This window comes from Lottia gigantea (genome assembly GCF_000327385.1).
Source record: "Lottia gigantea unplaced genomic scaffold LOTGIsca_62, whole genome shotgun sequence".
NCBI lineage: Eukaryota > Metazoa > Mollusca > Gastropoda > Lottiidae > Lottia > Lottia gigantea.
In genome coordinates this window covers 1,814,886-1,828,764 of record NW_008710115.1, presented here as the reverse complement: position 1 = coordinate 1,828,764, position 13,879 = coordinate 1,814,886, and the positions used below count along the sequence as shown (strand labels likewise).

General features: G+C 33.5%; 1 protein-coding gene across 1 annotated transcript; it reads left to right on the top strand.

Moving 5' to 3' along the window:
• Positions 1-6,749: 6,749 nt before the first annotated feature.
• LOTGIDRAFT_235309 (hypothetical protein) lies at positions 6,750-13,288 on the top strand (the record flags this gene model as incomplete). Its single annotated transcript, XM_009064449.1, has 3 exons — positions 6,750-7,482; positions 10,402-10,617; positions 12,273-13,288. 3 exons carry the CDS (start codon positions 6,750-6,752, stop codon positions 13,286-13,288), a joined length of 1,965 nt encoding a protein of 654 aa, XP_009062697.1.
• Positions 13,289-13,879: the final 591 nt, after the last annotated feature.

Below are 13,879 nucleotides of genomic sequence, written 5' to 3'. Positions count from 1 at the left end.
TTGTTTTTCAACCAAATTTCATAATGCTATAAGCTTGACCTCAATGTAATGTCATCAAGAAGCCAGAGTCCTAACAGGGTGAAATTTGCATTAAACCACGTTAGACATCATTGAATTCAGATTCATTAACGTTATCAGTTTGGAATTCGCCTTAAGTCATTCAGAAACCTTAACGTCGTATGTGGGAATGCTAAAGTTATTAGAGGGGAATTCTACCCCAATGCATTCAGTGGAAAATTTAACAAGGTAATCACGAGTCCATAGTTCTATCTCTAGAATTATACCTCTTTGAAATGAAATTTCTTAACTTTATTAGTTAAAAAAAAAAAAACCTCATTACAAACAGATTTCTTTACGCAATCAGTAGTTAATCAACCCAAATGCAATCAGAAACTATAACGATATCAGTGGAAATCTGTCTCAATGCATTCGTATGCCTTAAAGACATCAGTGGGGAATTCTATAACATTAACGCTATCAGTAGTAAATCAACCTCACTCAAATCGCAATAATAACGCTATCAATGGAAACTTATTGCAATCAAATTTCTTATTGTCATCAGTAGGAAATCTGTTTCATTGCGTTCATAATTCTTACTGTCATCAATGGGAATTCTACTTCATTGCAATCAGATTTCATTTCGCTCTCTGTGGGAATTCTACGACATTGCTATCAGATTTCTTTACGTAATAAAATCATTGCATCCAGAAATTATTATATTAATTGCGGGAATTCTTCTTCACAGCTATAAGATTTCTTAACGTTATCAAATGGAAATTGACTGTATTCGCAAGCTTATTCCAATCAACTTGTGCAAACAAGTGCATACAACTTCCGTAAGAGCTAATAATTCGTATTGACCCAAAGTTGTTGAAAGTTGAGAACTGATTGCTTTAAGTTGTTTAAAGTTATGTTGTGTTTATCTTGTGACCATATTTCTGGCTAACTGAACGTCAATAAAAATGTAGTTATAGTCTTCTGTATTGACATTGATACCGGACACTTCTATAAATGACCATTTGAGGTCTTTTCCGCTACTTAAAATCATCATCATTTAGAATTTTCACTTTTTTGCATACAACATTTACACACATTCAAACACTTTCAAAAAACGTTCTTCTTTGATAACGAAATATATTTAATTCAGATGGTTAACAGATTCAGTATATAAAAATTTTAGCCTTCTTACTTGTTTCTTATCTAACATTGAAACATGCTTTAGACTAAACATTTCATATCAAACTTATATAAACAAATATTGTTTAATGTTAACAGTTTTGTCTGCCGAGGTCGTTTTTACGGGGGTTAATTGTCGATACGCGACGTGGAACTTCTTACGGTTTATAACTCAGAAAAGGCGGTACTGATAACTGAACTAGCAGAGCAAAATACTTATATTTTTTCCATCTGACTTGCATCAATATTATAACAGTAAGGTTGCTAACGGCAATGCATAAACAGGAATCAGTGGCACAGAGAACAATGCTTAGAAACTATAATGCATCATTTATTTACCGGAATATTATGCAACTTGACACAAACCTTCCTTTTGTTTCAAAATTAGAGCAGCAATGACGATTGTGATAAAACTATTTAGGCCATAGAGTTGTATATGAAGAGAAATTTTTATCAGTCCATTGCAATATTTATTCTATTTTATATGTAAACTATCTGAAGAATAAAGGTTTCAATATTGACAAAGAGATTAACAATGTCAAATACAAGTTCCTAAACATTCTCATGGCTTTGATATGAGTGCCAGACAACTCAATATAGGAATGTGAGATACAAAATAAATAAAGCGAGAAATGAGGATGAGGTGAGATGATGAGGTTGGACAAATATTAGAATATTGTCATCAACATTCAAAACATTACATAGTCTCTATGTAGAACTATATACATGTATACATTTAAGAGTGCACCGTTATCAGCTTAAATCCTGCTTAAATCCTGCTAAAATCTTTTATGGTGGATGGGAATTTTCAAACAAGAAATATAGAGACTAAGTAGAAATGATGGAGCCTACATTATCAACAAACTAAGTTTTAAGCCCCTTAAAAAACTTATCAATATTCCAACTGTTTACATCTTGTTAATAATATGATATGGTCTCAACCAGTAGGCGTATATCGAATTATGGATGTTTTCATACCAAACCCAAACACCAAATCTTAGAAAATATAAATTATACCAGATAGCCTAAGTATTTTTAAACTGCAAAAGCCGGCAGATATGGCAGTTTCTGTGTTTAGAATATATTTCATGTTAAATAACCATGAACATGGTGTCGTCGCTTCTTAACCGAAACGTGCTGGTAATTAATTCGTACCTTAGACCGTTACTGACAAGTTAAAACATTTTAACATGGAAGTTGAAAAAAGAGGCGTATCGGATCATAGTTATTTTGAGGCATTATTTCATTTATATCATTATATGTAGTATGATATTCATTTCAGTTTGACAAAGGCTTATACCTGAGAACTAGTTATGAGGAATAAAAAATGTAAAATAGTCGATACCCTAATAAATATATAAAAGATTTTGTGGTTTGGGCAAAGAAGGATAGTTCCTGGTACAGATTTGTTACAGTTACACGTAGAAGGCTGGTAGGGTCCCGAGAGCCCGTAGACACAAACTGGTTTGGAAAATCGACGACCTTACTGTGAAAATATCCTGTCTATCACGTGTACTGGTTCGTAGTGAACTAGAATAGTCTAATTGCCATAAAGTTAGCGCCAAGTGTGGAATAATTTGGTTTGAAGAGGATCAGCAGCGGCGAAGGCGGGGATTACGGCTAGGATGTTTTCACAAGTTTTTGAATAGATCAGAATTAAGTTCAATCTGGCGCTATTCAGTCTAAAACATCAGAGTAAATCACTAGTAAAATACAACAACAAACCACGCCTATAAGCAATGCTGTTTTCTCCAAAAATACAATTGAATTGATGAAATGACGTGACACTTCAACCTCATGATAAAAATCCTAAGTATTGCTGTGAATTTTTATTGTAATATAAAATAAAGCCGTCTGTTATATGATGAAAGTTATGTTATAATATGCAATAGCTTCTTAAATATATTGACGATTCTCCCTTACATGTACCCGCTATAGTTGCTGATCAAAGAAGTAGCGGACTTGGATCTTCCACGGATCATAGACTACATCTAAATGTTTGATAGAAAGAACTATTTCATTGCATTTATTCTAGCTATATCCATGTGTTACCTGTTTATGCAGTGTCAGATCTCATTATTTATATACATGCCATATTCAGGTGGGAAAGTGTTGACGTATATAACGAATTAAGTAATCGAATATATGTGCACTAAAAATAGTTCTTTAGTCGACACCACGAGCTTGTTTGTAGACAAAAACGAAAAGCCCGATAAATGCCAATGCCTGGGCTACAATTATTCAGAATTCAAGTGTTGTAGGTGCTTCATTTGAGTACAGTCTTTTACAGAGCATCTGTCATTATCTTTGATTATGTTTCAAAGGTGGTTAACTGTTTTTATAAAATGGTAAAAGGGCTGCCTCTTGTGCTATTAGCGAAAAATCAATGAATTTTATACATTATCACCCTTGAAAGTGAGACAATTATTTGAATGACAATGTAAATTTCACATCTACTTTTTGCAATTGTTCTTGCGTATCAGGTATTAAATAATTTGGGATATTCTGGGAGTTAAAATATTTCTATCTGAATATCTAAACTTGCAAGCCTTCTCATCATGAGCTAAATGTCGTTTGCCAGCGTATGTTAAGAGTCTTGATATAAAAGTACAAAGTTTGCCTTTGGATTGAATAAAATGTGATAATTTAACAACTAACTCATCGCCCTAGAGATTCAAAAAGTTCATGTTAAAAGTAAATATTTTCTTAGTTTTTCCTGTTTTCACAGGTCTATGATTGTTAATGTGTTAGATTATGTCAATGACCTTTTATGTACCGATTGTTAAATGTTTATTGACTCTAAAAATAAGAGATTAGATGTTACACACTGCTTCATAACGAGTCGCCGTTATAGTTCACAGTATATTTTTTAAACGTTTTATCAAAGGAATTTTAGACTAGAAAAAATAACACTGTTCTAGAATTAATTCAAGCAAGATTACGTGAAGAAATTCCCTCCTATTTGGATCAATAGGAATTAAACGGAGCCTGTAAAACATTTTATATAGACAAACGTGATATAACTGGAGTCAAATCTTTAAACCTTATTGATTTACACCATTCTTGTTTCAATTGGTTTATAATTAATAAATTATCACATTTACTATCACAACATGCTAATCAATTAGTAAAATCAAATATTGCACAGCGATATTATCAATAGATATATTACATAACAGTGTAAAGCTTACCCAGTAAACTGATATTGCTCTTATTTGAGGAGACCAAAGGGAGAAAATATTTTTAAAAGTGAATACTTGAACAATAGAAATTATTAATTTCGCCCTATAGACCGATATTTTGTTTGGCGCTTTTATCGAAGATTATCTGCCATTGCGTAACACACAAAAAGAAACTTCTATACATCTACATTTACATCAGGTTGAATGCGTACTTATGAGAAAAGATCAAACAAATCGCAACTTAAGCTACATGCAGCACATTCATTTTTAACACAAATAACATAATTTTTCTATACAGGCAGAAAATGTTGACGTTTATTTGCGTGTCCTTTTCGTCTAATTTTGATGAAACTTGGTATGGAATTATGAGATTGTGCTAGATTTTTTATTTATTGTCCTTGGCGTTTTCAATGCGCGTCAAAAGTTTTTTAGTTATTATTTTGATGTGAGTCTAATATGAGACTCTAATAATAAGACGGAACAGCTGAATTTCATCATCACGTGATTATATAACTCCACAAAACGAAAAATTCAAGTGATGAATGTTTGGTAAACGTACATTCATGATTAGAAAATGAAAGTTGAAATTTAGTAGTTTGACCTTCATTGATTATTTTAATTTGTTCATTATCTGCACTGCCTTGACACATTATAGATTATTGAATTTAAATATTTGTTTTCGATTCGTCGAAATGTTAATCAGTCCATGTTGAGCTGACTTAACAGGCCCAATTTTAAGTCTACATGTACGAAACGACAACAACATGCCCTCTTCATTACATATACAATGCATTTTGCGTGGTATTCAAACGAGGAATTTAGTGGATTTACAGGAACCACAGACTATTGGAATGGTGCAAATTGATGCTATCAGTGTCCCCGTTACACATAAATAACTTAGAGACCCCCCTTACCTATCAGTGGATTGCTTTTAGCATAATTATGTCCTTTCCATACACACGTTCCCAGCACTTACTAATACTAATCTGAATCCATTTTAAAATGCACTCGTTTGTTTGATAAGACGCCGTTTTCCTATGTCCACGTGAACATAAATTTAATAAGACAAGGCGACTGATTCAGCCCTTGTCTTTTCTCATAAAATCACAAATCACAAATCACAAATTTAAATACTGTCACATAATGTGGACGTCACCCATGTTTGGCTGTCTAAGAAGGTGCGATGCAGATAAGGATGTGTGGACGGCATGCATAATCTTTCATTGCAAGGATTGTAGGTTTTCAAATCGCGTCAAAAACAAAAGCAAAAGTATTTTTGTTATCATTCTGATGTGAGTCTAGGTGAATTGTAGCTGCAAATGTCAAACAATTTTTGGATTTTGTTATTAAAACATCATTTTTACATAAAAAAGATTACTGTTTTATTACAAATTCCCTGTTGTCTTTATAAAATGTAGTGAGACAGGGGAGATATATAAAGCTGAGAGGAAAGAAACAACAAGCAGTACGAAATCACATGGCTTATTCTTTAGTCTTAATTCATGAAATTTATAATCCATTACTATTTGCTCAAAATGAATGGAAAGGATTACAATTAATGCGATATGCAATTTGAAAAAGACAATCGGAATAATAAATTCCTCATATTGACGCTCAAGAATTGTAGAATTACATCATAGAACAGATAAATTCTGTCATAGTAAAACGAAAGCAAGCAAAGATTTAATGGCAAAAAGTAAGAGAGGGGTGCTTGATAATGATCTGTTATTTGATGTGATAAAAAATCCTTTTCAGTTCTATACTAATGGACATTGGTACATTATTAGACCATTGATATATTTACTTACTTACTAAAATCTACTTGACGATCACCTACTAAACACACGATCTTAACATGGACAGTGTTGCTGGATTATTTCAACCTTTCCTTTTAAACTGTATTCAGACAGATGTCTTGTACTGGAATTCAACCTTTCATCTCTCAAGTTTTGGCAATGTCGTGTTAGGAATGTACAAAGCGATTATTTGGTTTTAAGGACGAGATTTAGATGGTATTCAAGGTAATGAGTATGTGCGATGTAGCACTCAAATCAATACGAGTTAAACAATATGACTGTTACCCGCTCCAAATCCTTGTTTACCAGCCAGGCAATTTTGGCAATCAATCGCGTGTATCTGTTTTACTTGGAGAAGAGAAGAGGAAAGAACTTCATTTTCAACTTGTTCGTGGTTGGTGTAAACGTAAAGATCTTGGTGTGTCTCTAGAACTTATTGAAACTTCGTCTTTATATATTAAGTTCTTCATTATACATAAGTGATACAGATAGACTGTTGCGAGGATATGATGATTTAAGACAATTTTGATTAAGGACAATATAACTGAAATTTGACCTAAAACTTTTTAACCGGAGTCTTTCATCATCTGAATTAATGTATCTTCGTAGATTTGATCACCAAACTTTAATAGCTCAGGCTGTTCTACTTCTGACAGGATTTACGTTGGCGAAAAACCCAGAATATCCCTGTCCGGATGCTATTGCTATACAATGGGTCCGCGATCCCCGAGATTGTACCAAATACTTCATCTGTCATTTCGGAAAGCCGCTAACGATGCCTGGTTGTCCTCTAGGACAGGTATGGGGTAACATGGCGAGGAACTGTGTACCAGAAGGTTCTAGATGGGATGACTGTACATTCACTAAAGAAAAACCACCATCACCAGGATGGGTTCCTAAGGCAAAACATCCAAATTCTATAGATGGTACATTTTTAGCTGCACCCATCTTTACCAAGACCACAAGAACAGAAACCATACCAACAACTATAGCAACCGACCTAAAATACCAAAAAACGGTTATTATTCCAAAATCAACTAAACGTAACCAGACCAATAATCGACTTTCAAAATCACCGTTTGTCAGATTTACAACGACCACAATGGTTAACTTAAAGGTGAAATTAACCGGTTTACCAGAAAAAGTACGCGATGAGAAACCGGTTTATCAGATTACAACACGGATGAAGAACATAAATCCTTATCATACGACACAACGGACTGTTGAAATACCTGGTGATGACTTGGCTACAATACCAGATACTACAACATCCAAAAGCATCCAAATAAATCATCAAGTATCAGATGAAAAGAAATTATTTGAAAAAGGTAGGTTAATTCATGATTTTATTTTGAAAACGTACGTTATAATATGCATGGTTCACCATTTTTTACATGGCACAATTTGTAAAGCGAATTCATAAAGTATTTTATCACTTTGTTTCCATAATTAAAAAAGTATAAAGGAAACTTTGTCAGTCTATGGAATATAATGTGGAATTTTTCTGAGGACTTGTCAAAATTAAAGTAAAAATTACACTCTAAATAGGAAGAATGCTACGAACAGATATAATGAATCAGTTCAAAATGTACTGATTGAATTCGAATGAGCGAGAATTCAGGATAAACAATGTTAAGCGAAAAACTTTTCTATTTAAAATTCCTGCCCAGCAATTCAATGATTTGTCCGAATTGACAAAGCTTCGAGAATTCAAAAAATGTTGCTGGGCAAGTTAGATAGAAACCACAAGCTATAGGTAAAGAACGGCAACGGTCGATTTTTGTCAAGAGTTTTTAAGAATGCCAATTTAAGAACTCTACCAAACAATGTTTAAAAATTCTAAAATACCTTATTCCCGTTTTGTACAGATTATGAATCGATTTAAAATGTTTAACATTGGCTGTTAAAGTGTTAATAAGAGTATACATACACAGACCTTACAGTTTTTATGTTCAATTGGCGACGTTCGATTGGAAGGACGTACAATTTTAGAATTTTAAGAAGCTATTTTCGTCAACCTAACTAAAATAGATTCAAATCAATGTTAAAAGAGGTAATCAAGGACAATCACTTTTCATAAATTTTATAAGACGTGAAAATATCATTAACAAATTCTCATTAATCATTCGGTGATTTTCGGTTAAGACGACATTTGAAGACTGAAATGTAGGCCATTGAAATAGCCTTCGCGTCATCGTTGCAACGAGAACCACTGGGGATGCTGCAAGTTTCGTGGATGTTAAACAATTTCTTATGTTGTCTTGATTTTGTATTTTGCCACTGAATGTGCATTGTTCTGTAATAGATATTCTTGTTTCTAATTTTCAATCTTGAATCTAAAACCACAGACTCAAATGTGCTGAATTTCTGCGGTTAATCTAAATGATTTGAGTGATTCGGAATTTGAAAATCTTTGAGCTCTGTAGCCGACGTATTACTTATAAACATGTCTGGAAAGTGGTTTGAAATAGAAAAACAGACTACTTGTTGAAAAATTCGTCTCATTTGAGTGTAGGTAATCTGAAAACCGCAGATTATTTTCGATGGTATTTTTTCGATTGAAAGGCACCTGAGGAGAGTTTTTAGTCCGGGAAAAACTGTCGAGATTAAACATTTACAGGCGTTGTTTCTGCTGATTTGTTGAATTTCAACCGTTAATCTCTGACAATGTTCGAAAAGCACAAACACAGTGTTATTTTATTTAGTTTTTATTCAAATTGACCCTAAACTAACAATCTTAAACGCTCAATGGTGCATTTCATTTGTCCGAAACATGCAGACTCTATCTCTTGTCTCAGGTGTTTTTTGTTTTAAAAAATGTTTTGCGTTGATTTAACTGGGAGACCGTTTTCAGGTGGATTTTTATCAATTATATTACACCTCATTCCGAGATGACTTTTCACCGTTACTTATCTTCATAATTGTATGAGTGTTAAAATTAAAGATAAAATTTTTCGATTAAACTGGAGTGTTTTAACTTGAGTTCTAGAAGGGTTTGTAACAGAAAAATACAGCTTAGGTTTACATTATTGATCTAATTAGCTTCATTAGTTTGGATTGGCGGCTTATTGTTAAAAAAAAGAAAAGTGTTAAATAATTACCATACAATTAATAAAGGAAAGTGGGTTTCATATGTCATTAAGTTACTACCCAAATCCATATTAATTCCAACAAAAAATATTCGCCTTTAAATATTATAAACACCGTCAGAGAAAACAAGCCACTGTTGATTTTCGTGTGGCATTTCATCTGAACAGTTGCCTAAATTCTCTTATCACGCCAAGAAACAATGTTATCTTCAATATCAAATTTTCAAAATATTTCATTCTATTCATTGGCAAAATCTATCGAAATTAACGATTGTACATTCCAGTGAACTGGTGCTTGTATTTAAATATTTGAATATGACAAAAAATTTAATTCGTTAACACGACTTAAAATTAAAATTAATATTGAAAACGCTCATTATCGTATTGATACTGTGAATTTTATGAGGGAATTTGAAACGTTCTATTTGTTTTCAACCATTATTCTGTCTGTTTTAAAACTTTGAATCATGCCTCGTATAAATCCGATTGATGCGATCAAGAATTACTGTGCACATTCTTCAATGATTTTTGAAATTTGTTGACGTGAGACAAAGTTTTGTGATTTGTTTAGCCGACTTGTATAGTTACAGAATCGATTATAAACTAAAGAAATGACGATACTCATCAATAACACATCAACAGGTCACATTTAACTGAACTTAAACAAATTAAAACAATTCCGCCCCACCGTTAACATTTCTACAATCAATGAATCAACTTTAATTAGTTAATTAACCAAATTATTTTTCCCATACATGAATTTCAAACCATTTAGTCTCGACATTTGAAGCTAAAGGCCTTTAAGGCTTATACATTCATTTCGGATTCCTTGTCAGTGGTAATTATGTAATGTATAATCTCATGTATGAAAAAATATACCAAAAGGCAAAAGAAACGTCACTTCTGAAACTACTGATAAAACATAAGAACCACGGGCAGCTACATGCTCTGTGATCACAAAATTACCGATTTTAGGTGCTACTGCCTCTTTTTGTTGCCTTGAAGTCCATTTAACACTGATGTTCTTCAATGTTGTTACTTACATATAATATATTGATATTTTGAAATAAGGATATATATAGAGCATACATCCACATCACGTTTCTCTTGACATTCAGTAGAGTTCAGTTTCCTATATCTCAATACTCTTCTTTTCAGGAAGCCCATGCTATGGTCTTGAAGACAGATTGTTACCTCACACGTATAACTGTCATTGGTATTACAACTGTAGTTTATCTAATACAGAAGAACCAATCTATGGGGAGCCATATGTCAGAGAATGTCGATATCCCCAATTATTTGATATAGAAACCAGCATGTGTAGAGAATTTATCAATGTTAGATGTGGTGACAGATTTGAAGCTGTTGACAGATGTAAGTATACCGCGTCTTGCAGCACGGTTAGTCATGTTTATGGCCACTTTTCCTGCTTTGAATTTCTGTTCTTTCAGCGCCATGCAATGTGCAGTTAGGCAACGGTATAAGCATAATCGTTCAAGATTTCCAACTGAAGGATCTCCCCGACCTGCAATATTTATAAGGGAAATAGATGGAACTTGGTTAAAATGAAATGAAATGAAAAGAATGGAGTTTTACGTCCTACTTTTCTGGGAATTTGGTTAAAGATAAACCTAGTGTTTATGGACGAAGTGTCAGTATCGCCGTTACTCTGTCAAAATTGTTTAGGGGTGTTCAAGATATGCTCTGGACAATATTCCAAGGTCAGAAGGAAAAAGTAGGTACAACTAAATAACATATTGTTAACACGCTTATAGTTATTTAAATCAGAAAGATACAAATTTGAATATATATCCCTTTTTAAATTGCCCTTAATCTTTTACTCCTATGCACGAGTCGATTTTGGTAAACTTTTGTATATGAGCTTTTGGCGGTTTATGTGATTGATTTAAGGAGAGCAGCAATTTCTATCAATTTTTCCGAAAATTATTAGCGTTAAGCTAAATTTACTAGTATTTACTAATGTATTAACCCAACTAGCAACTATTTCATTTGACACATAGCATTTGACATTTATCTTGAAGCTGACACTGTACATTCACGAAATCTCACTTTATCAATTTTTCTTTTTAGTTAGCTACAACCTTACCGACCAATTTCTCTTAAGAAATTATATTTAAAAAATCGATATATTTTTCTGACTTTTGTAAAGAATAATTTATATGGTAAATACAGGAAAACAATGAAATCATCAGGGAAGATATGAAGCATGTTATATTTGGAGGAATAGCGATGAATAATTGAAGTAAAATTTCTATGATTACAATTCCGCAAATGACTGAGTAATTTATGATAAATCAATAATAAACCCTTTAGTCCTTACATCAATGTGAAAAGAAAGCATTGGCGTTCCATTCCAAGGAGATTAGCTCCTGTAAAATGCATTATCTAACCCATATGACATCACTTACCTTGATACATGATTTGACCAAGCGTGGTCTGACGTAACCAATATTTATGTTTACCTTACATTAAATACCTGGATACTCGTTAACAACAGAAACCACGATACTTATCTATCATCTATATTTCTGTTATCACATCAGGAACCACGATGCTTTAAAGACCATGTATTTGCTAAAATATCAGAAACCGTCATAATTTATCTAATATCACAAACCATCGATACTTTATGAAATATAGAGATGCTCGTAATAGCGTTAGAAACCAACATACTATATTTGACATCAAGATACTTGGTATAACATTTTATTTAACATCAGAAACCATGCTACTTCATCTAAAATTAAAATACTTTCTGATATAAACAAAACATGATACTTGTTATGTGGTGAAACGAAATCAGCCTTTATAAGTCGAGAATATGCTGTCTGACATCACAATCCATGATACTGATGGAAACCTGATAGTGTGACTTTTTCTGCCATCACTATCTTTCATATTTAAATTTTAAAACCACAATACTAATCACCATCTGTCAATATTAAATTTTGATACCTCAATACAAATCACCATCCACGGTACTTTATCTGAATTTGGTACTTTTGTAGGTGAATATGATATTAATCAATGCAGAACCTCAGATTGTGTCCCGTGTGAATTCGTCCACGGAACTTGTCGAGGAAAGGAAAATGGTATATATCCACTACATAGCGATAGATGGTCACCAACATTTGTAACGTGTTACAGTCAGAGAAGTATAGCTCAAGATGATTGTCAGGATCCAAACCCGATATTCTCTACCGATGTTTATGATTGCGTTTCGATATATGAGGTACCAAAACCATATGGTGGATTGAGACCAGAGTGTTCATATCGCCCTGATGGTTTCTACCCAGATGAGCAGAGTCGTTGTGGTATGTTCTTTGAATGTAAAAACAGAGAATTCCTTAGTTATGACAAGTGTCCTTCCGGTTTAGTATTTGATCCTTTAACATTAAAATGCGAATCAACAGAACTTTCTATAGCACCATGTGGATCTGGTATAAAACCTATATGCATTGATCGTATGGATGGCTATCACGCTGACCCTTATGGGCGATGCAGTTTTTATTTTGAATGCAGAAAGCGCAAATTCATTAAATACCACACATGCGATTACGGCTCATTTGACCCGGTTACATCTGAATGTGTTCTGGCAACCGAACTTCTTCCAAGGCCTTGTGGACTTTTAACAAATCCATGTGAAGGAAAAGACTCAGGATTTTACACAGACTCTACAGATGGTTGTAGAAAATACTTTGAGTGTGGACGAGGAGTCCTAATTCGAAATGACACTTGTCCACATGGTTCAGTTTTCAATGAAAAGATCGGACGTTGTGATAAAAAGGAAAACGTACCAGCGCCTTGTGGAGAAGCACCGACGTGTCACCATAAAACTGATGGAAAGTATGCAGCGATATCGAAAGGCTGTAGTTTTTATTATGAATGCAGGAAAAATGAGTTCCTTGGATTCAAACAGTGTTCATTTTCAGATGGTGGATTCTTTTTCAACAATATAACGAACACTTGTGATTATCCACAAAATATTTGTCCACCATGTGGGTACCGTTGGTGGGGCTGGTAAGTAACAACTTTAACTGTAAACTGCTTTAACTCGGTAGAAGCAAAACTTTTCGGCTTGGGTTCTTTCTATCTAAGATTATACTTTCAATGATGGACTACCAACCGTCATCTACGTAATTATTTCATCTTCTTGTCCTTTTTGACTCTAGAACTGCTATGCCCGATACAACTTGGTATTCAAGCATATTAAGCAATCTGTGTAATTTTTACATTTTAAGAAATTATTAGATTGTAGATGACGGTACTCGTGGGAGAGGCTTTTATGCGCATGGTCCCGTGGACCAAGCATCCATATACTCGCAAAATCTATAGCAGCTTCAGCTGTGATTTCCTTCTATATTCTGCCGGATTTCAACTAAATAGGTTACTGTCTGTCAGTGGTTTGTATTTATGTCTGTAAAAGCCATGATGATGTTTCTATTATTTCTTTGTATTTCTTCCTACTTATTTATAATGTCGTCTGTTCTTGACAACTTAATAAATATCACTTCCGGTAACGCTCATGAGAATCTTAACAAAGGTAGGTAATAAAGGTGGACTTCCGGTATTTGAAGACATAATTATTATGTGAAATAAAGACGGTCAGCGAGGT